Source organism: Labrus bergylta, chromosome 21 (genome assembly GCF_963930695.1).
Source record: "Labrus bergylta chromosome 21, fLabBer1.1, whole genome shotgun sequence".
NCBI lineage: Eukaryota > Metazoa > Chordata > Actinopteri > Labriformes > Labridae > Labrus > Labrus bergylta.
In genome coordinates this window covers 11930682-11954632 of record NC_089215.1, presented here as the reverse complement: position 1 = coordinate 11954632, position 23951 = coordinate 11930682, and the positions used below count along the sequence as shown (strand labels likewise).

The window sequence follows — 23951 nt, the reverse complement described above, 5'->3', positions numbered from 1 at the left end:
CTGTGTGTCAAAGATAAAACAAGTGATGAATTATGCATGTCTGGGTAACACTGGACATACGGGGTGCTCACAAAATTAGACCATTACATTTAAGATATATTTAAACCAAAAACTGAACCCTCTGTTATCCCTATATTCGTCAATTGACGGCAGTAATGCTGTGCTTGGCGGCAAAGAGCTATTTTAGTATCACAGGAAAATAACAAATTATTTGTTTAATATAAATATCTAGACAGTATATGTACACATTTGTAAATAATATACATAAATAGTCTAGATAAATATAGTTGCACTGGTTTTTAATAATTCACTTTTTATTTTATGTTTCTGTATTTTTGGATCCGTTCTAATAACCTCGGTACAGTAGGTGGCGGTATACACCTTAAAATTGGGATTTCACTCCGTCAAAAAAAAAAAAAAAAAAAAAAAAAACAAGAAGGAAGAAGAAAAGATCTGTTCTCGCGAGATTTACTTAAAAATAACGCGGGGACGTGTGACGAGCGAAACCGTTGAAGAAGGAACACGGTGAGAGAAAACAAATGACGGCCACAGAAGATAAACAATGTTGACGTCGAGAAAGCTTCTTATAAATGACACTTCGGGAACAGCGTTGTCCAGCAAACCCGCCAATTGTTCAAGAAACAAACCTTAAGCGGTTAAAAACTAGGTTTGTGTGTAACATCAGCTGACTGAGCTCGGTGTCTAAATGGATCAAACGGAGGATTTGTCTGCTCGGGTCTTACTCAAACATATTCTCACCACCGAGCCACCCAGGACTCCCATTAGCCGCAGGTAATTCAACCGCACCTTCACCTTTTCTAAAGTATTTCAGTGAAAAATGTTGAATTGATGCAATGTGTGAGTCCAGTCTATGAGTAACAGCTGTCTAAGGTAATGCTGCTGTATCCTCTTACTTTGTGGTTGTTTGTTTTGGGCTGACAGTCCATAACAAAGCTTGGTTTAACACAGAAGATGGGGCTAGTTAGAAGACTTTTAATCTACATTACATTTTGGATGATTCATTTCTACCCAGTGCATTATTCATTCTTAATGTGTGATCTTTTTTCTTTTCTTTAGTCCGACCAGGCGCAGCAGTAGACTGGGTAACAAAGATGGTGGAGCCCAAACCCCTCAGGACCTCCTGAGGCGCAGTCTGAGGCACAAACTACGTGAGGTGAGGAGAACCAGCAGAGCTAAGGCTGATCATGGACATGTTGTCGAATCTCTTAAGGCTCAACTAACTTTCCTCTTCTTCTTTTTTTTTTTTTTTTTTAGAGTATAACCAGAAAATCCCTGCCCCCGCCTAAAAGAAGGACCGCTTCAGTCGTGCAAAAGAAAATGAACACGCCTGCGACAACCTCCATGCTTTTTGATGATGGAGACACGCCGAGACACATGCTCATGAACATCCTGCGGACAGGTATGTGCATCAGACTGCTTGCGCTCACAACTCACCGTGCAGCTGTTAGTGTTTCTTTTCTAACTGTCACTATAACGATTTAGAGCCTGTGAGAACTCCTGTGGTACATGACAGAGCTGCTTCAGGTGAGCCGCAGCCTTCTTCAGCAAACTCAAGCATTGCAAGCAAGCGTCAAAGGTGAGCAGCTGTTTTTACGACGCATTGTATTTTTAATCATCTACAATGTTGTAGTTGTTAAGTGTCAGTTTGACACTTTTACGGCCATAACAACATCCATCCATTAAATCTAAACTCCGTAAGCAAGTGACTAAATAATGTTGTGTTTGCTTGACTGTATTTTCTCTTCTTTTTTTGCTTGACTTTCAGCACTGAGCTGTCCGGGCTTGACTTGCCTGATTTAACTATTAGCGACGTCGTAAGTACTGCAAAAGGATTGAGCAGAAAGAGGCCACGTCGGAGCCTGAATGTAACAGCTTTTGAAAAACGCCTTCGAGATGGAGAAGGTAAACTTACATAGTTTGCTGTGAAGTCATACGTTTGAAATAAATGTTGAGTGTTCTCAGTGTAATCCTGCGTTGAGAATAGTGGTTAGCAACATGTGCGCTGTATCAGAGCATGATACTTTTTAAATAGCTGTTGCGTGCTTGTGCTTACAGATGTTGAAGGGCAAAATGAAGAAGCATCACAGGACAATTCCTCCCTATCTTTGTCAAGGTAAGTTTTATATTATACAACAACTAAGTCTCTTTAACTTTACATTTATTTCAGTCTGACATCATTTTCTGTCCAATAACTATTGAATTGCTGTGTGCAGTGTTATTGAGTGTATAGATAACTTAAGGCCTGGCCTGTCCAATCTGTTTAAAAGTTCAACTTCTCTGAGCCTAAAAACACCCTACGTGGATGTTCACACGGAGAAAAGAGGTCTGCAGAGGCGAGTTTCTAACCGAAGAAAAATCACAGAGGAAGAATTTGGTGCTGCTGTGAATAGAAGGCACATGGGAGGTAATTACTGACCATACACACTTGATGAACATGTGAAACGTGTCCGTTTTGTTTCAGGTGTTAGCTGAATAAGAATTTGTCAAGTCAATGAGATCCCTGATTGGTTATTATTTTTCAATTAACTGTTTGAACTGTATCGTGTCAAGACATTTTAATAACACTCCAGCATGTGCTGGGAAAATGTAGTTTATTCTAATATGTTTTACAGAGATTAATCAGCAGCTGTAGAACCTAATGATTTAAAACATGAGAAGTGGAGCTTACGCCGACATAACTTCACCCAGGAAAATAACAAAAACGGTTCACTTGTTGGACGTTTTTATTGAATAATGGATCCAGAAAGTATTTATTTTAACCCAGTTCTTTTTCAAGCTTAAGGAGTGTCTGGCCAGTTTCTGGGAGTAATAATGTTTACAGAATAAAAAGAATACTTTCATTGCTGATTACTCTTTTCTCCCTCCCTTTTTGATCACCCAGGGGCAAGCAGCTTCGTGCAGCCAGAGCGGGGTCCCAGTGACACCGCTTACTCTGAGGGCTTCACTTTGGGCCTGAGCAAACTCAGTGAACCTGATATCACCACTGATATTCTCCACTGTAACACAGCTCTTTATGCCCAGACTGATGCAATGACCTCCAACTACACCATTGTTGCAACCCAGGACAAACCCACTGTGATGGCGTCTCAGCTGCAGAGGCAAATGTCTGAGATGGAGCAGAGCGAACTCAGGGAGGAGAAATCAATGTACGCATTTCCAACTGAAGAGGAGGCTGTGGCAGAAGCTCAGGGTGAAGAATATATTTCTGAGTCTCAAGAGAATGCAGGGGGAAGTACCACTAACGGTCAAGCTCAAGATGTTGCAGTCATGTCAAAGTCTAAGGAAGAGGAGGATACAGCTGCATCTCACACTGGTTTCAGGGGTGACACAGGCGAGTCTGAGGACGAGGAGAATGTAGTGGAAGCTCAGACAGGAGAGGAGGGGGCGACTGATTCTCAGGCTGATGAAGAAGAAGAGGATGATGGAGTTGATTCCGAGCCTGAAGAGGATGGTACGACCAGGTCTCAGTCTGAGGAGGTTCAGCCAGACTCTCGAACCCAAGAAGAAGAAAAAGAAGAGGATGCTGTTGAATCTCAAATTGAAGAGGAATGTGCTGTTGATGCACAGCGTGAGGAAGAGGAAAAAGACGAAGATGATGCAGTTGACTCTCAAAGTGATGAAAAAGAATCTGCTGTGGATTCTCTGCCGGAGGAGGAGGAGGAGGAGGAGGAGGAGGAGGAAGTTGCTGAGGAGGAGGAGGAAGATGCTGAGTATGAAAGTAATCAAGAGGATCCTGCAGAAGTTAGTGTGTCCCAATTTAAACCTGAAGATGAGCATGATGGTGAGGAGGTGGAGGAAGATGGTGAGGAGGTGGAGGAAGATGGTGAGGAGGTGGAGGAAGATGGTGAGGAGGAGGTGGAGGAAGATGGGGAGCAGGCATCAGAACAGCTGGATGGAGATCTTGAACACATCAGTCGAAGGGCTCATCGCTCTGAGGGAGGACTTGTTGTGCCGGTTACCGAAGAAGAGGGGGATCTGGCCGATGGACCCGAAGCAAGTAAGGAAGTATTAACAAATATTCTATTTTACAGGTGATGATGGAATATAAAGACACAGAGACACATCATTTTAATCAGCTACGTGGCGTACGTGTAATTTGTTTGGCCCAAATTTAAAACTATAAAATGAGTTTAAATTAAACATACCATAACCTGTGGTAAATGTACAGAAATCATGCCTCGTTGGGTTTATTTGAAATATGTTAGCCAAAATAATACAAGTTTAATAAAAAAAATGCAAAGCTTTAAATAAATATCCTAACTTAAGAATGTAAGTCTCTGTTTCTTAACTCGGTGTTCTTGTTTGTAGGATTGTCTGACGGCAAGAGCAAAGCATACACTACTTTCGATCTACAAAACAGCGCAGAGATGGAAAGCCATGAGAGCGGTCCGCCTCATGCCGGGACCCCTCACTCAACTGAGTTCTCTAACCATGGACAGAGGGATGCTTCCGAGGCTGAAAAAGAAAACTCTTTTGATCCCCCGCCAGTGACGCAGGATATTGAAGACAATGGGCAAATGAGTGACGAGTCACCTGAAGAGGCTGCTGCTCAGGAGGAGGAGGAGGAGGAGGAGGAGGAGGAGTGGGAGGAGGATGAGGATGAAGAGATTGAAGGTCTTGCCGTTTTGCAAATCAGGTTTTTTTTTTTTTTTTTTTTTTTACTAATTAGAATGAGTCCTAAACATCTTGTGTTTATTTGCTTAAATCTTCAGACGCACCGAGCAAGACTCCAGCATTTGTCAGACAGAAAAGAGACCTTCTTCGCCCCGATCCTCTGGCCTCGCCTTCTGTTCTTAAGAATATTCAAGCCAGGCAAGCATCCGTACCTGCCACAGTGATACATTTTGCCCCTTTTACAAACATGGCTGCAATTTTTTTTAATTTAAAAATGACATAAATATATGTTCTGGAGCTGATCAAATATTGTCCTACTGGTACAGAATGTCAGACATCAAATGTAGCTGAAACAAATCTTTTAACAAGTTTCTTGTTCCGCCAACAGTGCAAGTGACAGCGGAGGTTTGCCTGCACCTGCACCCAAGCAGGTGAGGAAGAGGAGGGAAGGTCCGTCGAGAAAGGCTGGAGGTCTTCCTAAGAGCTACCTGATGAATATCTTCAAACACTTTGCCAAAACAAAAGTCTCCGCAGATGTTTACCCCGTCCTACAAGAAATGTAAGGAAACTGTGACATCAGTCAAATATGGAAGACATCGTGGATACCCCATCATGTACAGTACAAACACTTGTTTCATTCTATGTCTTTCTCAGAATGGATAAATTCTTCGAGCGGCTTGCAGACGACTTGGAGACGTACGCAATTCACGCAAGGAGAAAAACCATCGAGGTGGAAGACGCTGAACTTCTGTTGAGAAGGTAGGCGTGCTGTGTGCTCCATTCTTTGTGCATTAAGTTACAGGACGGCCTGAATGACTTTTTTGAACAAAAGTTTTTAGTATGACAAGAAAATAAAACAGAAGAGTCAATGTCAACAGTCTTACAAATTAGGTTGATGGTTAGGCAGACAAATAGTTTGCCATGAGGTAGATAACTAAAAACACTTTCAGTGTTTAGAAACAGCTATATCAATGTAAAAGACTATTTCATACTTACACTCAAACTTTAATGCTGGACTTCACTTACAGTTTTATCATTAGGAGCGGGATTGAATAAAGTAACTCCACAATCTTCAAACATGCCTTAAGGGAATATTCGGCCACTAGGGGGCAGTACAGAAAGCTCTATGAAGCACACCATGAACATAAGAAAATAACAGTATTAACGCAAATTAATTTCTTATAGGTGTGTACAGATAGTTGTTCAAAACCAGAGGACAAATAGCAACATAAGCATTCATTGTAGTTCTGTTTTTGGCAACCTGACCAATGTGATAGTTTCAATATTTATTCTGCCCTCAGTTCTGTTTGGATCTAAAACAACTTCTGAAACATCTCATTCTGTTTACTAAATAATCTTGCATAACGTTAACCAGCTAATCACCAACTTCTTGGTAGTCTCGCCTGATGCTTGTGAAGGCAGAGAACTGTTTGTTTTTAAGGCTCCTTGGCTGAAACACCTGCTTGTACTGATCTGAGATTCTTATTACTTTATACTGCAACACATAAAAATAAATCTCAGGATTCAAACATTGATCACAAGAATTTATAAAGAACAGGAATAGTTATAGGGAGGGAGGGATGTGATACTGTGAGATTATAGTAAAAGAAATAAGTACTGGTGCAGAAAAAAGTGTGTAAAGCAAACAATTATATTGACCTCTGGGTGGCAGGCTTGAGCTCCATGTAGTGATGAGTGTAACCTGAGCAGAGAAAATAGAAAACAGTATACAGCCGACTTTAAAACGTGCCTGAGGCTTTGAAATATGTTTCTCATCTTTGTTGAACTTGTGTATTGAAGGCAGGGTCATGTGAGCGACAAGGTGCCAGTGGAAGTGCTGATTGAAAAATATCTGCGTATGGACCAGCGCAGGCTCCTGATCCCCATAGCAACCAGTGGAAATGTTGTTTTCCCTAAAAAGCGGAGATGAATGTTGGAGTTTACCTTTTTATTGTATTTTTTTTTTGGCTCTGGTTTCATCTTGTGGACTGCTTCAGATTCACTTTACGCTGCATTTGATGTAAATATGTTTCATAAGCCTGAAATCTTTTATGTGATGTATGTGTAGGCTTTTTCTGTCTTATTATCTGTTTCTGTAAAGGCTCAAGTTTGTTGCTTCTCTGCCTTAGTGTTTCTCCTTCTCTTGTTTAGACGGCCTTATTCAGCGAAGTTTGAATCTGTAATAAAACTAATCATAATACACATCAATGCTATTTGTCAATTCTCCATTCATTCATTTGTATAAATGACCACCATGCTTCACTTCACAGATTAAGGAAAAAATCGCACTTGCATTATGCAGTCATAAAAAGAGTTTTATTGATTTAAGATAAAAGCTCGGTACTGAAGAAGAAAAAAGGAGGGATTTTCAAGATACCTATGCAGCATTTAGTTGGATTTAAATAACTTCCAGGTCTTGATAACTATTGAAGAACGGTGATGGAAAAGTTATTCTGGGGTTATTCTTTAATGTAGTTATCTGAAAAAGTTAACAGAATGTTTTTTTTTTCTGACTACAATAATCTTTGTTTACATGAGCAGTGTGGAAAAAAAACAAAACAACCTAAGCCTGAACAGATGTATAAACTCATGATAACACCTTTTTATGACAGATGTTTTACATGCCTTCTTAAAAGTCTGCGATGGAGAGTGGATTTAAACTTCCTCAAAGACAACTTGACCATGTTGAATCTAACCCCTGGAGCGACAAAGCATAAAAACTTTAAACTTAGCATGTTATTATACAAATCTGGCTGTTGTATTATGATGTATGATATGAAGAAATCTGACAAGTCTCGCATTGATTTCTGGAAAGGATTGTCATTTTGAAAAAGGTAATTATGTAAGATACCTGGAATCAGTTGAACTGGTTTAAACTATTTTGATGTTTCTTTATGACAAGCTGTTTTACGGAAAATGTCATCAATTCATCAGCATTGGTATGTTTGCAGATAATCTTAAAATAATGCACATTGTAAGGGTGAAAGCTGTATGAAAAATTCCTTCAGGGTGAGACGATAAAAAAATTACAGATTCATTATTTCTAATCTTGGCACAAGGCAAGAGCTCAAAATGTCTGCTGATTAAATTGAAATATATTGTGTTTCAAAGGTATTAAAAATCACTTCACCACATTTAAACTATTGTCAAAATAAGGGCTACACATAATGCTTGATTCTTAAGAAGGAAAAAAAAAAAAACATGCATATGGTTGAATATAATCCCTATAATGTTGATTCTGAGTCATAAACTGATATTCTTCCGAGGCAGCAGGGGGCGCTCTGTACAAGACTCTCCTGGTCTACTACTTTTACAGAAAGGCTAACCTGCTAGCAAACAACAACAGAAGATCCCGGACTACTATCGTTGTAATTAAACCCAACACAAAGGTAAGACCATCGACACATGAAACAGAAAGCTTTACTTTAGAGTCAAAATTCTGATAGTAAAACATGAGAGGATGTTGTGTGGCCTTTTTAGTGAGTGTTTTCCGTCATTTTCCCCCCCGACCTTTTTGTGAGCCTTAGGCTAAATGCTACATTGATAGGGCTAGCTTGACGAATACGCTATCATCAAAATGTCTGGATTGTTTTTTTTGTATTTTTTCTTTAACTGTTGTGGTGATACATCTTGTTGTCGTTTTATTTGTCTTTTATTTTAACATGGAGACACCAGTCTTTACGCGAGACTTTAATAAGGAGTCAATTTTAGATGAAGTAGCGTAATAATCTGTATTAGCAGGTCAACTACTGTCTACGCCTACATGGACTCCAGAGTTTCATTTACCATCAACACATGACACATAAGAAAGATGGACAGCAAAAAAAACAAAAACAGAAGGGTGATAAGAGTGAAGTAAAGAAAACATCGCTCTGTTCTAGTCTTCGACCATAAATCATTAATGTGGTTAATACAAAGATGACAGGGATGAGATTATCTGTGTCCTGATGATACTAATCAGAACTATTATGAAGTGTTGAGATGCACAAAAAGTTTATTAAAACAAATAATGTTGTTGGAGTAGCTCTTCTCTCAATCTCCTCTGAAATCATATTGACAACGTTTAAGTGTGTTAGGGCAGATAGATAGATAGATAGATAGGGAGGGAGTAAGAGAGTTATCTTCTAAACCTGGCAGATCAGATCATGCACAGTGGTATACATGAGTCAGGTTCACTGGAATCTCTACGGCGGCTGGGAAGTGCAAAGCAAAAAATTACAAATGTGAGACACATAAACATTTTTAGAAAACAAAATTACAAAACCGAAAACACTTATACCAAGAAAAAAAAAACACATTTACAGCTTATAAAATAAATTTACAAACGACAGAATCTTGACAAAATGGGAATGTACCAAATGTCGGAAGTGATGGAGTGAGGGGTAATTTTTGTTTGTTTTGTTTATGTCGCGGTACATTCCCTTTCCGTCAAGATTCTGTCGTTTGTAAATTTGTTTGGGGGACTGGTAAATGTGTCTCAGCGATTGTAAATTTGTCTCAGCGATTGTAAGTGTTTCACGTCTTGTAAATTTGTTTTGTCCTTGGTAAGTGTTTTTTTTTTTTTTTAATTTAGTTTCATAAAATGTACAAATGTTTTTCAAACTGTAAATTTGTCTCACATTTTGTAAAAGTGTTTAACACTTTGTAATTTTGCTTTGCACTTCCCAGCCACCGTAGGAACCAGACCAACACCACACCACTGACTGAAGGGTTTTGTCTATCACTCATGCAGCCAGGCAGGTGTTGAACACTGTTACATTACGTTAGCATTGATATCTTTATCTTTTATCGTTCTACTCATATATTTTATTACTATGTGTAAAAACTGCTCCGGACAAGGGTTCATTCAGCTTTATACAAAACAGTTTGTGACTGTTGTAAGCGATGAACCTACAAAGTAAGTAAAGAGTCTGAAATATTGAAACACATAATACATTTTTTTAAAATATGTAATATTGTACAAAAGATTATCCTATGATGCATTTTTAATGTATTAACTTTATAAAATTAGAAGGAAATTCGTCTTTTCAATCTGTTATTGAGACATGTTACTCACTTGGGCTGCTAGATTATTGCAAACATCATCATCATCATCATTTTGATTGATATTGATTTTACAACATCAGCATCACATGCATTTATTGTACGTATTACAACACTTTAACATTCTGAACAATTTGAAAGACAAGCAATACATGAAAATAGATACATAATAAAAATATAAACATATACCAATAAAAATATAATAACAAACACTGAATCATGTAAGTCCCATGACAAAACGAGAACAACACGGCTTTTGGTACAGTAATCGTTTCATCTCGATGATCTTTTTTCATGATCATGGGAAGCCAAGATCGCAGTTAAAATTTAAACTCGATTAATTGCCTATAACTACTACTCACACACACATAGACCCGAAATACACACATGCACAAACAGGGCCAATGGACATGCATTAATGGAGAGATGTCAGAGTGAGGGGGCTGCACACACAATTACTTACTTTACTGCTAAATACTTAATTACTTGGAATAGATTAATGTCAAGTTTAGCCAAACCAGATTGCTTTCCAAAATTGTCTTAAGATTATGTGATTAAGAAAATCAATCATCAAATCATTTATCTGTATTATTCATTTACAATGTTAATTTCAAGATCAGGATTCTTTATTATCTCAGAGGGCCAATTTGCTTTACAGCCAGCAGTACCAAACAAACCTGTAGAAGAACAAAAGGAAAAGTGCGATTAATCAGAAAAAAACATAATTGATTAAAAAGGGCAGTGGTAATGAATGAATATCATAAATAAAATTAAGAGGATCATTTTTGGACACACGGTAAGAAAAACAAAGTAGAAGATAGACTCAGTTATATTTGAACACGTTTGCTTGCCCGCTTCCATCGCTGCAACATCTGTTGGTTTGCTGTTTGCCTGGTAAACCAAGGGGCGTCCAAAATGGCCGTGTGGGGATGTCTTAAAACCGCCTACCTTCTCTGGTCAAAACAAAAACAAACCATTCCAGCCCGGAGATGAAACTTAAGAGGACATACTGGCTGCTTCATTGTTGAAGCCAGCCCTTCAACATAGTATGTTTCTTTAATGTCTGATGATGTAAGGTCATTGTATAATTAAATTCAATCTTACATATTGCTCCTTTAATGATAGAAATAGAAATAGTGTAGCCCTTCTTCCCTACAGATCATCTAAAAGCTCAGTGCTGGACTTCTTGCTCTGCAGCCTGCAGGAGAGTCTGCCCTTAGAGGTCAACATGTCAAGTGTTACTGTTGGTAAAGGTATGAACTAGGTGACTGGAGACATTAGAAATGCATTGATCCCCCCCCACCCCTTAACCTCCCGTGTCTGGAGAATTGAGGAGGGCTTTACTGAGGAAGTGAAGGCAGGAGTTGAAGCCGAGGTGCTAACGCTTTTTTTGCCCCGTCAAATCCCCTTCAATGTAATTGTGGGTCTGCACAAAGTCAGGGATGAAAGCGAGGCGAGCCGATCGCTGTAGCAAAATCAATAGTTCATACCTCTGTGAGATTGAGTTTTTTGGAAAGGAGGGCAGAATATGAAATCGCTGCCACAGAGGACCAGCGCGCTTGGTGCAATCGATTCTGGGTCCCTGCACCAATTATACGTTTAAGGTTTGTCTGTGGCTTTCTGCAGTCCTCAAAGACCACAGCTTTGGAAATAGACATTGTGTTCACTGACACATTGACAACGGTTGCAATTTTTTTCCATCCCCCTTGGATATAGGTGTCTGAAATGCCTCCATTCCTCCAGTCTTTAATTTAGCCCAGAGATTGATTTGTCCTTTCCTTGCTGTGGGGGAGTGAAATGTCAGGCAAAAAAAAAAACACACTGCGGTCATAACGTCATTTTATGTATCATATCCTAACACATACATCTTGCTTTTTTTGGTTTTGGACTTTACTTCTTACAAAACAGGGTGGCTAAAAAACTGCTGTTATTTTCAGTCCTTTTGACTCCACAAGATTCAAATTGTTGAAAGGATCAGAGGTTGAGAATTTGAGTGAGTTAGTGACATTTGTCTCCTGTTTGGTAGGATTTTAAGTTACGCTCTTTAAATTTCAAAAAGCTAATGTCTATGTGTTTACATTATAATACAAACCGCTCCTTACACGTACAGTGCTGATGAATTATTTGATTGCCAAAATGCTGCAGACAACTTTCAATTTTTATCACCTGCCTTTGAGTCCTGCTGGCTGTAGCTTGTGTTTTGTTTTTGCAGACTTCCGAGTTCTTGATGAATTTATCTCAAAAATAGGTTGAATTGGTGCTGAATGCAACGGAGGGAGAAAACTTTAACATTTCATTCTTGATTTGGTTCAAGTGGTTACTATTGTCGCCACACTTGTTGTAAACACATCAGCAAACATTTTTTATTGAGCAGCTACTTTGTCAACAATACAAAAGCAACTGGTGTTTCAATTATACCATGAGCAGCTTTCCACAAAACAGAAGGGCAGAGTAAAGTTGTTTATTTAATGGGAAGTTTGATGTAGCCTGTCACTTAAAACTAATGTTACTAAGCTACTGCTCCCTAGAAAGTTAAGACAAGGATCATTTTCTCCTTTATTTCCTTCAGCTCCTTCACTATAAAAGCAAACTCTTGTTTTCCAAGTTGTAAACATACAAAATGTTTTTTTTGGCTTTTTGTGCCTTTATTGTCGGGATAGGATAGTGGATAGAGTCGGAAATCAGGGAACTAAGTCATTTAAGGATACCTCTCCGATAGAAAAGGACAGCTGTCATTAAAAGTAACCCATGAACACCAAGATTTCTTCAAGTGTTTGTGTCGGCGTGTCGGCGTGTGTGTGTCCCCCCTCCCCCAACGCTGTAAACCTAGGGGAAACACTGATACAGTATTAAAAACCGATTTGATCACAAGAAGGGAACCAGGGAACCCAAACTGTGTAAAAGGTGCTGGTGGAGTTTCAGTGGAGTGTGAGTTTTTCATCTTTGTCCACCTGTCCAAAAAGCTTTTCCTGAATTCTCTCTCATCAAACCTCTCCCTTTCTTTTTGTTGCAATTTATCTCTGACTGGACACACTGACGGTGGCCTATCTTTCATTTGCCACCTGTTTTTTCCATTTGGCTTCTCTATCACTTTACTTTTCATTTTCTCTCCCTTTACCCCCCTCTTTTATCTTTGTCTCCCTCCATCTCACCAGTTAACATTGTTTCAGTATAAAGAATATAGGTTGGGTCTTCCTTGGATTTGTTTTAAAAAGAGAGTCTGGAACCTGGGTAAGCAAGTATTGGGTAGGGACTGTTTTGTGTTGGCTTGGCTAATGTAATTATAGGCACGGATAAACACAGTGGCATAGCAACTATTTCTCTGGTTAGTCTTTAAACTCTATATTTGGGCTTGAATTAGGACTGGGTACTCAAAGAGTTAACTGCCATCTTTTATATTTCCTGAGTTTCTCTCAGATTTTATCAACTCCCCTTTTTCCCTTATTCTGATTTTTTTCCCGTATTTTTTTCTCTCCATGGCTTATTGTCCACTTTGAATGAGTCTTAGCAGTATCACTCAGTTCTTGCAGAGTTTTACTTTTAACAGGGTGTTATTTCTGCTTCAAACATCTTGTCCACCCTGACAGGTGTTTTATTAACTTGGGGCTTTGCAGCAAATGTCCTCCTGTTGCTGTGTGGATGATAACATGGAAAAACATACAATTTGTACGCAGTACAATAAATAAGAGACGTTTGTTCCAGATTTAAATTCAAGGTACAGATTTAGCACGGGGTGATTGATCCTATTATTTTTCACAGTTCTGGATTTTTGTCTTATGAAAGCAAGATAATCGATAAAACGATGATTGTGTTATGGAATGATGCTCTCATCATGTCTGGTGTAACAATTAGAGAACAGCCTTTACCTTTGTGCGGTGGAGAACTATACTCCGGCTTGATAGACAGCAGGGAAAAATCGTTTTGATGTCAAGATTGCCTTCATTTGTTTTCTTGTGATCTATTTAATATCTGACTGTGAACTCTGTCTGAGGACTGTGGAAAGTAGAAATAACGTTTCATCTGTCTGCAAAGCCAGTTTCACTGTGACGTGCTTTCTTGTTTACCTGAATTAATCATAAATTGCAGAATTAATACAACATCATCGATTAACCATGTTAAGAAAATCTAGGTCTCAATATTAAGAATACATTACAATGTTTGTTAATAAGATTTTTTGCCATAATTGAGAAGCCCTTCATTTTTTCCATCTTTGGTGAATAGGAAGGTAGATGTAGTTTTTCCGATAAGAAAACATGCATTAATGTATAAATACTTTTGAATTGACAGGACATTATCAAAATCTTGCCAAACTTCTAATGGTAAAGATTCTTAAACATTTTCTTTGTGGCCCGCTCCAACGTCCTCTGATCAGTTGTACACATGCATGGAAACGTATTTGCCCTTTTTTTAATTATTCAGAAAAAAATAATTCTCAGAGGTCTGAAAATAAGTTTTGTGGCAGCTTGATGTTTGCTGTAAAATTGAAAACATGCTCAGTTTATTCAAAGGGGCTCTGAGGCTGAAAAAAACGATTGTCTTATAATCATGGCAGTAAAATGTTTTTAAAGGAGCAGTATGTTATGATATCTACTGGGTTTTTAAGGCACCACCACACGGCCGTTTTGGACGCCCATTGGTTTGGTGTTGCAGCGATGGAAGCCGTCAAACCAACTAGTTCAGATATAACGTATTCTACCTGACTCAAGACTGATGCAGAGCTGGCTAAACACTGAAGCTTTTATGTTTGCGGCAACCCGCGTGTGCATTGACTCTAAGTGAGGGGGCGGGGGGGAGACGGCTCTCTCCAATGTTTAGAATTTGGACTGCAGTATCGACCCAAATTTAATTTGTTAATGAAGACATTAAAGGCCCTGGGTCTGAGAGAACGGGGGAGATGGATGAAGAGTAAGAGTAAAAGTGAAAAAGAAAATAAACAGTGGAGGGGAAAATGGCCACAGATTACCGGGGGGGGTCCTGGTCAAGAAGCTGGGAGTAGTGTTGTATAGGAGTGCAGTGTTTCCCCTACCATTATGTTACCACCCCCCCCCCCCCCCCCCCCCAAAAGGTAAAGTAAAGTAAAGTTAAGTAAAAAAAATTTGGGGGCTTTTTGTGCCTTTATTGTAGAGATAGGATAGTGGATAGAGTCAGAAAGTCATTTAAGGATACCTTTCCGATAGAAAAGAACTGTCATTAAAAGTAACACAACACCAAGATTCTTTCAAGTGTTTGTGTCGCCATGTCGGCTTGTCCCCACCCCCCCAACGCTTTAAACCTAGGGGAAACACTGGAGTGGAAACAGCAGTGTTCAGGCCTGACCTTGCAGCAGGATGAAAAAATGTTTCTGGCACTGAGTCAAGTTTGGGTCCAGTGCTGGACGGGTAATTTGTCCTTATCTTTTTCATTATGTGAAGAAATGAGGGCAGTACAATACCTGCACTCCTTTATCACACAATTAAGCACTGACTCTGACCTCTGTGTCTTTTAATCTGAGAAAGACAACGGCTTCTGTCCTTGTGGTCCTCACTAACGCTTAACTTTGTCTCGTGATGGCATTTTGCAGTGGTTTGCATATATCATTTTATCATCTTCACTGCTTTGTGAAAAGTGCATTAGTCACTGACGATTTACTGTTATTGATTTACATACAGGAATACTCAGACGAGTTACAGCAACAGAAGTGTGCAGAAAACTCAACAATTAGCCAGTCCAGTCCCATACCAGAGGACTTTTTGGTGGCAGTTCATGAACAGCTGAATATCTAGAATTCATTATTTAGTTAATCAGCTAAAGACAGTTCACTCCAGTGTGCATAGCTGTTCATTTCCATCCAAAGGAGATCAGTGTCCAGGAGAAAGATGATACAGGTCAGAGTTTTTTTTTAAATAGATGAAATATTTATTGGCATTAAAAGGAACAGTTAATGATCTTGCAGAGAGCCTGGCATCAGGGTTACCCACACACATAGAGTTTGTGATCATGCTGGTGAAAAGAGTTTGTGTATTTTGAGTTAGGAAACATGCACACAATACCGCACAAACTTCCTGTGTGACTTGAAGCTAATTGGGAAAACTTGGATTTGGCCGCTCTGCAGCTCTGACCCCCACCACAGCTTGTTTATTTACAGTACATTTTTGAGACTTAATTGCGATTGCGGTGAGTATTGATCTCGAAAAACAGGCTCGGATCATCGATCTCTTGCTGTCCCCCGAGTGGGTCAGGGACAATTCATCCAGCCCCGGCCACACCACAAACCCGAGTGCAGAGTGTGTGTGGACACATGAATTAAATGATATTCAATCTTAACTGGATCAGTAAAACAGTCAGTGCCTGTGTGTTGCATCCTAATGAGCTGAGCTGAATGTGTTGGATTGTCTGGCCTCTCTTTTGTTTGAAGTTCTAAAAGATGGGATTGAATTTCCAGTCTTATCAATTATCTCTCTCACATTGTCTGTTTCTAGGGGGCAAACTGCTTCCATCTGGCGAGAGCTGATGCAGATGGACGTCAGAACTGAGCATTGACGAGTGGAAGCGACAGATTCCTCCGCATTCTCACCCTCTTGCCCCCAACACCTTCTGTCACGCTGGCAATGTCAAGAGTCCCGAGTCCCCCTCCCCCTGCGGAAATGTCCAGCGGGCCTGTGGCCGAGAGCTGGTGTTACACTCAGGTAATGTGAGCAGAATAGATCACACCAGTTAATTTGATTCAGTTAATACTGTAAATCGAAATAAACGAGGTCTTTACTGAGTATCTTTTCATTTATCAGATTAAAGTGGTGAAGTTCTCATACATGTGGACCATCAACAACTTCAGCTTCTGTCGTGAGGAGATGGGGGAGGTCATCAAGAGCTCCACCTTCTCATCTGGGGCCAATGACAAGCTGAAATGGTGGGTATCCACAAATCAGTGATTCAGTATGGGTATTCTTACAGCTTTGTATGGGAAGTGGACTTGCTGGGAAACATCTGTAAAGTTCCACCTTGTCTTATCAGTTTGACAAGTTCACGTTTGAAAATATGACTGGGATTCTGTCTTATACAGGGCTTGTAATCTTTATTAATATTTTATCCCTTTTATTGAGCAAAATAAAATAAAAAAACACCTCAGAAATCAAACTCTACACAGCACATCCCTGTGAATTATCTGTAAGTCTTGATGCAGAAACCAAAACTAGACTAAAACTAAACTAAAACTGTGGTTTAAAAAACTTTTCTCTAGGGGTACCAGTGGCGCAGTGGTTAGTTCGCATGCCCAATGTATAGAGGCTATAGTCCTCCAAGTGGGTGGAGGACTATAGGTTCAAATCTGACCTGTGGCTCCTTTCTCGCATACAGAGAATCTTGCAATCTTGGAAGAAAAAAAAAAAAAAGAATTCACAATGAACACTTCTCTAATAGTTTCCCTACATTTAAAAAAACAAAAAAACAAAAAAAAAAACTGTTGCTTTAATGTTTTTCATTCATTTCTGTCTCAATAAGGAGAAAATGTCAGACACCAAGTATGAGATAATTTTGTATCTCAGCCGTAATAACAGTAGGTTCTCTACTCGTGAACGTTTTATGGCAATCAATTAAGTACTTAAAAGTGTCCTGTATGAAACATAACAGAGTTACAACTGTATAATCTCCATGCCCTCTACTTAACATCTTGGCTTGTTAACCTTTCACCACCTTTAGGTGTTTGCGTGTAAATCCTAAGGGCCTGGATGAGGAGAGCAAAGACTACCTGTCTCTCTACCTGCTGCTGGTCAGCTGTCCGAAGGCGGAGGTACGCGCTAAGTTCAAGTTCTCCATCCTGAACGCCAAGGGAGAGGAGACTAAAGCCATGGGTGAGTCAGCTGAGTCTGCTTGGACTTTGAACAGCACCAGAGTCTACAAGAGAGTCATATTCTACATGTAACATTTTAAATTGGAGAGTCTAATAAAGTTCTAATGACTTGTGTTTGTCCTGCAGAGAGCCAGAGGGCGTATCGCTTTGTCCAGGGGAAAGACTGGGGCTTTAAAAAGTTCATCCGGAGAGACTTCCTCCTCGATGAGACCAATGGTCTCCTTCCCGACGACAAGCTTACACTGTTCTGCGAGGTAATATTTCTAGTCTTTCGGGTTTGTAACTTTTCTCATGACAATTTTCGTTTTATGGAGTATGCATTCCATTAAACGCCTCTCCTCCTCTCCTCAGGTGAGTGTGGTGCAGGACTCGGTCAACATATCTGGTCAGAACACCATGAACATGGTGAAGGTTCCTGACTGCCGGCTAGCAGACGAGCTGGGGGGTCTCTGGGAGAACTCGCGCTTCACAGACTGTTCCCTGTGTGTGGCCGGTCAGGAGTTTCAGGCCCATAAAGCTATCCTAGCAGGTACACACAAGACTCTGTTTAAAAGCTTTACTATGTGTGTGTGCGTTGTGTAATTATCTCATGATAAGCCACATATTAACATTTCTGCTGTTGTCTTTCTGTCTGTCTGTCTGTCTGTGTGTGTGTGTGTGTGTGTGTGTCTGAATTCAGCTCGGTCCCCTGTATTCAGCGCCATGTTCGAGCATGAGATGGAGGAGAGCAAAAAGGTGAGCACAAGCTCCCAAAGCTTTTTTTTCATTCTTAGAAATAAATTCATTTTGTTCCTCTGTGTTTTTTCCTGCTGTGCGGAGGCTTTAAAGTGAGTGAAGGAGTGTGTGCTGTCAGACGGCTGCAGCACAGAGCTGTTTGGTGAAACTGAATGATAGGACACCTGAAATGAAATTGTCCTGCCGTACTTGAGGGTCAGGATTCATCCTTCACTGACAAAGCTACAGAAGCAGAGAATTGCTTTTTCTCATTTGTGCACATGCGACTGTGAGAAATGAAATTGCAGGAGAAGCTGCCCAGTTATTTCTTTCTTCAATACCAAGGCTATTTAAGATTTAATGTTGGACAACTTATGTGAAACTAAAGTGTTTGATCCAGTTAAAAATGGAGGAATGGTATTTAAAAAAAAATCAAATAAAGGACAGTACAATTAATCTATTGTGTCGTGTTTTAAATGTTGAGTATGATTTTAGACGATACATGATATAAATCACTACAGATAACCTGTCAAAAGAGGTGCAGGTATTCTAGCGGTTAGTGGGAGTGTCGCCTGTACAGAGGCTTCAGTCCTCACGAGCAGGTGGCCTGGGTTCGAATCCAACATAGGCTACAAGCAAAATTACAATTCCAAGTATTCAGATTTTTCAAAATGTGATTGTCCGTAGAAAATGTTCCATTCAATCAGCAGAGTGAAATTTATGGAGGTACAGAAACTTTAATTTCATAATATGAATGGATTGTTTTCATTTCTTCTCCTAAATTGGTTCATTTCTACAAATATTCATTCAACCTTTATTTATACTCGAGGTCATTGACCCTCATTTACAATGACATCACGTCATTACAGAATCACTGTAAAAAGGGAATGTTATTTCTTATATCCCCACATAGTACAGCTTACTGTACAGTTTTGGGCCATGTCATGTCTCATCATTCATAGTTTAAATACCAGGAGTACCTGATGAGAAATACCTGTAATAACTGACAACACTCAGGATGTGCAGGAGTGAGAAGCTTTGATAGATAACCGTTGTTGTTGTTCTGTTTCTGTCAGAATCGAGTGGAGATCAATGACGTCGAGCCGGAGGTTTTCAAAGAAATGATGTGCTTCATCTACACAGACAAGGCTCCAAACCTGGACAAGATGGCAGACGACCTGCTGGCAGCAGCGGACAAGGTAAACACGACAATCAGAGACAGAATCCGATTCAGGTTGACTGCCTAGTGGGGTTAAACTAACGAAGATGAAGAGATTTTTCTTGTTGTGTTGTTATTATAAATAACACATAAAAAATACAGAGCTCCAAGATAAAACTCATTTATTCAATAAAGTTAAATAAAAATAAACAAAATAATTAAATCAAATTTTACAAAATGTGAGTGTCATGAAGAGCTGAATTGTTTATTTTACAGTTTTTTATTTGTATCTTAAAAACAGATATTTTACTTCATTGACTTTGAGTTGTGACATCACAGACTTCAAGTTTTATCGTTATTTTCAACATTGAAATCATCTCTGCAACAATTTCCCGACCTTTCCCAGCTGCTGAGTGAATACTGATGTTGTGTCCTCTTTGTCAGTACGCTCTGGAAAGACTGAAGGTAATGTGCGAGGACGCGCTGTGCACCAGCCTGTCCGTGGAAAACGCAGCCGAGATCCTGATCCTGGCCGACCTGCACAGCGCTGACCAGCTCAAAACGCAGGCCGTCGACTTCATCAACTAGTGAGTTCACACGGGGGGAAAAAAAAAAAAAAAAAGAGCCCCTCATCACTTCTAATGAGGTCTCCGGATCCTTTTTACAGATTCACACATCATCAAAGTGTACAGAACGTTTTGTCTCTGTTGTTGTGTCTTTGTGTTACTTTGTGATGGTAGCAGGGCGCAGTCACTCTCTCGCCTCTTCTCCTGGTGTTAAATCTGATAATGAAGTTTCACATGTCCCCTCATCAAGCCTGGGCTGTCTGATACACATTGAGGCTTTCAAAGTGATCAGGGCAACCTGACTCGTCCCAACGTGCGACGTCACCGAAGATTGTGTGATGTCGGCTATATGTCAGGGATAAGATGATTAATTGATTCATCAACTGTTGCCGGAACAAAATAATTATTGATTTATTTTCGAGATTTTCTACTTTGCAGTATTCTTTGTTATACTATATTGATGCTAACCTGGGGGGTTGACATCTCTGTATGCATCATGTGATGGTTAAGTTCGAGTTTGTCATTTTAAATTGATTAACAAAAAGGTCAAGATGAAAAAAAACTCTGCTATACAGATTTGTAATCTTTGCTTTTTAGTTAAATATTGAAAATGTTCACCTTTAAGAATTACCCAGAAAGGTTTAAAAAAAAAATCGGGTTTGTAGTTCAATGTTTGTGACTTTTTATACAAGTAGAGTTAAATTAAATCCATTTTTCAGTGGATTTGTGTTCAGTGACACTCACTAGCAACAACGATGGTACTAACAACCCATAACCCCTAAATTTCACCAGATGCGTGTTCCGTACATCTCCACTCCATCCGCGGCGGCAGAGCTGATAAGTTTCACTTCAGTCAATGTGTGTGCTTCCACCGCTGCGCTGCATCTTGGCTCTGTATCAGCTCCGGCAGTCCGGAGCCCTCAGCAGCAATGAGCAAGGCTTCTATTATTGCTGGATGTCTGAGAACGGAGCATCAATTAACCACAGAGCAAATTGAGCAGGGCAGGAAGCCGGACTGTGAATCAAAATGAAAACATCTGGATTATTTTCAGAATAAAACGCTCCTTTTTAACACTAGATCATGTTTTAACTACGTCAAGAAAACGTCTTCACACGCACCTAGTGGCAGTACTGAGTAATGCAATTATTTTAGTTGGCGCTAACCTCCTTAAAATAGATATTTGGTTGTGTGAACTTTTATATTACTCAGGACAAATACTACTACTTTTACTTTTTTAATATATTTTTCTACATAAATGGGCCAATAGTCATCATGGAAAAAAACAGATTAATAAAGTATACAACCATAAGACAAAACCTGATGTATTTATTCTGTTTTACCAGGTTTTCTCTAAACTTCAGTGTTTTTTTGTCCCTCCAGTCATGCTGCAGAGGTGATGGAGACAGCGGGCTGGAAATCGATGGTGGATTCTCATCCTCACCTGGTGGCTGAAGCTTACCGCTCACTGGCCTCAGCTCAGTGCCCCTTCCTCGGACCCCCACGCAAGCGCCTCAAACAATCCTAACAGCCTCACAGGGAGGTGTTTACACTTCTGTGTACACACAACACATGCAGACACACACAAAAACACACATATACGCCCCCCGTGGAACACAGGGACATCTTTTCCCCTTTGCTGTTACCTACCACACTACCTACAGCCACCCCCAAATACCCCCCTTCTGCCCCATCAAACCTGCTGTATTTGTCTCTTCTGAACATGAAGGGAGGTGGAAGAGAAAGAAGGAGATGGACAAGAGAGAGGGGGCAGGTAGGCTCGTGAAGTGGATGTTTGTCGTTTACAAAAAAAAATCCTCCCTTTTTCTCCTCGGGTCAGGCTTAGTGAGGTCTGACATTGAGCTCTTTCCCACGTGTGAAGTTAAATCCTTCGACATCCTGCGAGTACCTTCTTTGGGATCCATTCAGGAGGAAGAACTGGATACAACAACTATCCAATCAGAGCCATCTGTCTACAAATATGGAGGCTTAAAGGATACAGGAAAGTCTTTAACAGGCTATTTTATCAGAAGGCTTCTCTTTGCTGCGTTGGAGAAGACCCCAAACTCAGAGACTCATGGGACTAAAAAAAGAAGAAGCAGGCCTGTCAGTGACAAACTAGAAGCCCCCCTGAGAAAGACAACCAAGGGCTAGTAACACAAGGAGATATGGGACAAAATCATCAAAATAGTTCTCCCACAGAAAGTTGGGAAACATTGCACTAAAGTCACCCCTCTTCAACCTGTACCAGCAGTAAAGTAGAAATACTGTAGGCAAGCACACATGGACTAAAGACCCGGCAGGACCACCAAGAATAAGAACCCTTTAACGAGAATGATCCGAAAGTGACAAAGACAACATGTACTCCCATATCTATGCTTCATCTGCGTCCGTTTCCGTTTTTTCAAATACCTTTAGGGGGGTTAAAAGTGTAGAGGATACAGAAAATAGCAACGCACAACTGGATGTCATTCTTGGTGAAACTGTATTTTGTCCGTGGATCTGTCTTTGTAGCCCCTTGAGAGAAAATAAAATCCAAGGTGTCAACGGACAAACCAACCAGGAGAACACAGAGGGAAGCGTAAAGTCCAAATAACATTAGGATTCAATCAGGCATATTAATGTTCTTTTATGGTGGATTTCTTATTTGTTTTTGTTTTTTTCCCTCAGAAGTGTCATTTCTATTTTTTTCATAGAAATTTGTACAGAGACGAGTGTTTTTGAAGCCGTGTCAGTAAACAAAAGCATTTTCAACGGTAAAATTGAAAAAAAGCAAACGGATGTTTTCTTTGCAGGCATGAAGACTGAGGGGAAATGAAATTGAAATGAACACGTTTTAATGTTCAGAAATGACCGAATGTGAATAAAAAAATGCAAACCGAGGCAAATCACATGACAAACATTTGAAGTTATCATTTTAAACCTGGTGGAAAATGGTAATGGATAGAAGGAACCGTTGTCGTTTCTTTCCTGTAGATATCGCTGGTTATGAGAAGTGACACTTAGTTGTTGCCATTTTTTGTTCCCAAAAGAATAAACCACAACTATTTTGTATTGAATGCAAGGCCATGTTTGTCCGGGTGTTTTTGTGTGAATTTGTGCTCCTGAATCTTTTATTTTCAGCCTTCTCATTGAAGTTCAGAAGGTTTATATGAAGCGATAATGGGTTTGATATAGAAGTACAGTTTAGACTAAATACATGAATAATGGGGTGAGGAAAATGATTACTTTATTAACCGTTTATAACCATAAACACAAAGAGGATTGTCCTAGTTATTGTTTATTATCGTTTTCCGCTTTTAAATCTCTACAATTCATGCTGAAGTGGTTAACTTTCAGAAATGTGCATTAATAAGTATTTTTTTCACCATGAAACAAACAACCAATCGTGTTGCAGCTGAAGGATCAATCGTCGATTTGTTCTACTGCTACATAAAAAGAGGCTGGTTGTCACTGTACCACAGTTTAACTTAAAAATATTTTTGTTTTGGTACATTATATCAGTTTTTTGCAGACTCAGACTGATGAGATTTATACAAGCGGGACACATTTGTTCAAATCTGCTGTACTTTTATTTATGTTTTATACTTCTAATCCACTACTTTCAGTTTACTTAAGTGGTGTACCTTTTACTCCACAACATTTATTTAAAGCTTATTTACTAGTTACTTTCAAGACACAACATCTAAGCAGTATCTTATCCTGCTGCTGTAGATAACAGCAGCGTACAGCACATCAAGTAGATCAAATCTTCTCCTGATCTGATGCAATTTTTTAACCCTTTTATTTTTTTTTCAAGCTTTTAAAAAAGAAGAATATTTTAACCTATGGTATAGCTATAGTTTTAATCTGATCGGATTACATTTGAGCAACTGGGGACCGGTGCAGGCAGATTTAAACAAACTGTAGTGTAGTAAGAGTGCTGAGTGTGATTGTTGTTCTGCGGTGTAATCACCCTGTCACCTACATAATCCAGTTAGCAGCATGTGGTGAGATTTAACATCCATTCAG

At 39.6% G+C, this 23951-nt stretch overlaps 2 protein-coding genes across 4 annotated transcripts; both read left to right on the top strand.

The window, feature by feature from the left end:
• Nucleotides 1-431: 431 nt before the first annotated feature.
• On the top strand, nt 432-6843 carry cenpt (centromere protein T). Its single transcript, XM_029278313.2, has 13 exons — nt 432-792; nt 1078-1174; nt 1276-1420; nt 1504-1597; nt 1787-1923; nt 2077-2134; nt 2289-2425; nt 2903-4018; nt 4330-4635; nt 4734-4833; nt 5024-5194; nt 5290-5394; nt 6436-6843. Exons 1-13 carry the CDS (start codon nt 707-709, stop codon nt 6563-6565), a joined length of 2682 nt encoding a protein of 893 aa, XP_029134146.2. The 5' UTR covers nt 432-706; the 3' UTR covers nt 6566-6843.
• A 1051-nt stretch (nt 6844-7894) lies between these two features.
• Nucleotides 7895-23004, top strand: spop (speckle type BTB/POZ protein). 3 transcript variants are annotated; one of them, XM_065949884.1, is made up of 11 exons: nt 7939-8024; nt 9304-9371; nt 16137-16343; nt 16443-16564; nt 17353-17504; nt 17630-17757; nt 17855-18032; nt 18183-18238; nt 19294-19416; nt 19821-19963; nt 21324-23004. In XM_065949884.1, the coding sequence occupies exons 3-11, from the start codon at nt 16266-16268 to the stop codon at nt 21466-21468; spliced, it is 1125 nt and encodes a 374-aa protein (XP_065805956.1). In that variant the 5' UTR covers nt 7939-8024; nt 9304-9371; nt 16137-16265; the 3' UTR covers nt 21469-23004. The 3 variants fall into 3 exon arrangements, with proteins under 3 accessions (XP_020495141.1, XP_065805956.1, XP_029134060.1); XM_029278227.2 differs by having other exon boundaries at nt 7950-8024; nt 9304-9375; XM_020639485.3 differs by lacking the exon at nt 9304-9371 and having other exon boundaries at nt 7895-8024.
• The last annotated feature ends 947 nt before the right edge of the window (nt 23005-23951 follow it).

Excerpts from the sequence above, each read along its gene's own strand:
- cenpt (XM_029278313.2), top strand. The coding sequence starts at position 707 with ATGGATCAAACGGAGGATTTGTCTGCTCGGGTCTTACTCAAACATATT. Across the intron at positions 1,924-2,076 it reads ACGCCTTCGAGATGGAGAAG|ATGTTGAAGGGCAAAATGAA; the intron begins GTAAACTTACAT and ends TTGTGCTTACAG. Across the intron at positions 5,195-5,289 it reads TACCCCGTCCTACAAGAAAT|AATGGATAAATTCTTCGAGC; the intron begins GTAAGGAAACTG and ends TGTCTTTCTCAG.
- spop (XM_020639485.3), top strand. The coding sequence starts at position 16,266 with ATGTCAAGAGTCCCGAGTCCCCCTCCCCCTGCGGAAATGTCCAGCGGG. Across the intron at positions 18,033-18,182 it reads CCATAAAGCTATCCTAGCAG|CTCGGTCCCCTGTATTCAGC; the intron begins GTACACACAAGA and ends GTCTGAATTCAG. Across the intron at positions 19,417-19,820 it reads TGCTGGCAGCAGCGGACAAG|TACGCTCTGGAAAGACTGAA; the intron begins GTAAACACGACA and ends CCTCTTTGTCAG.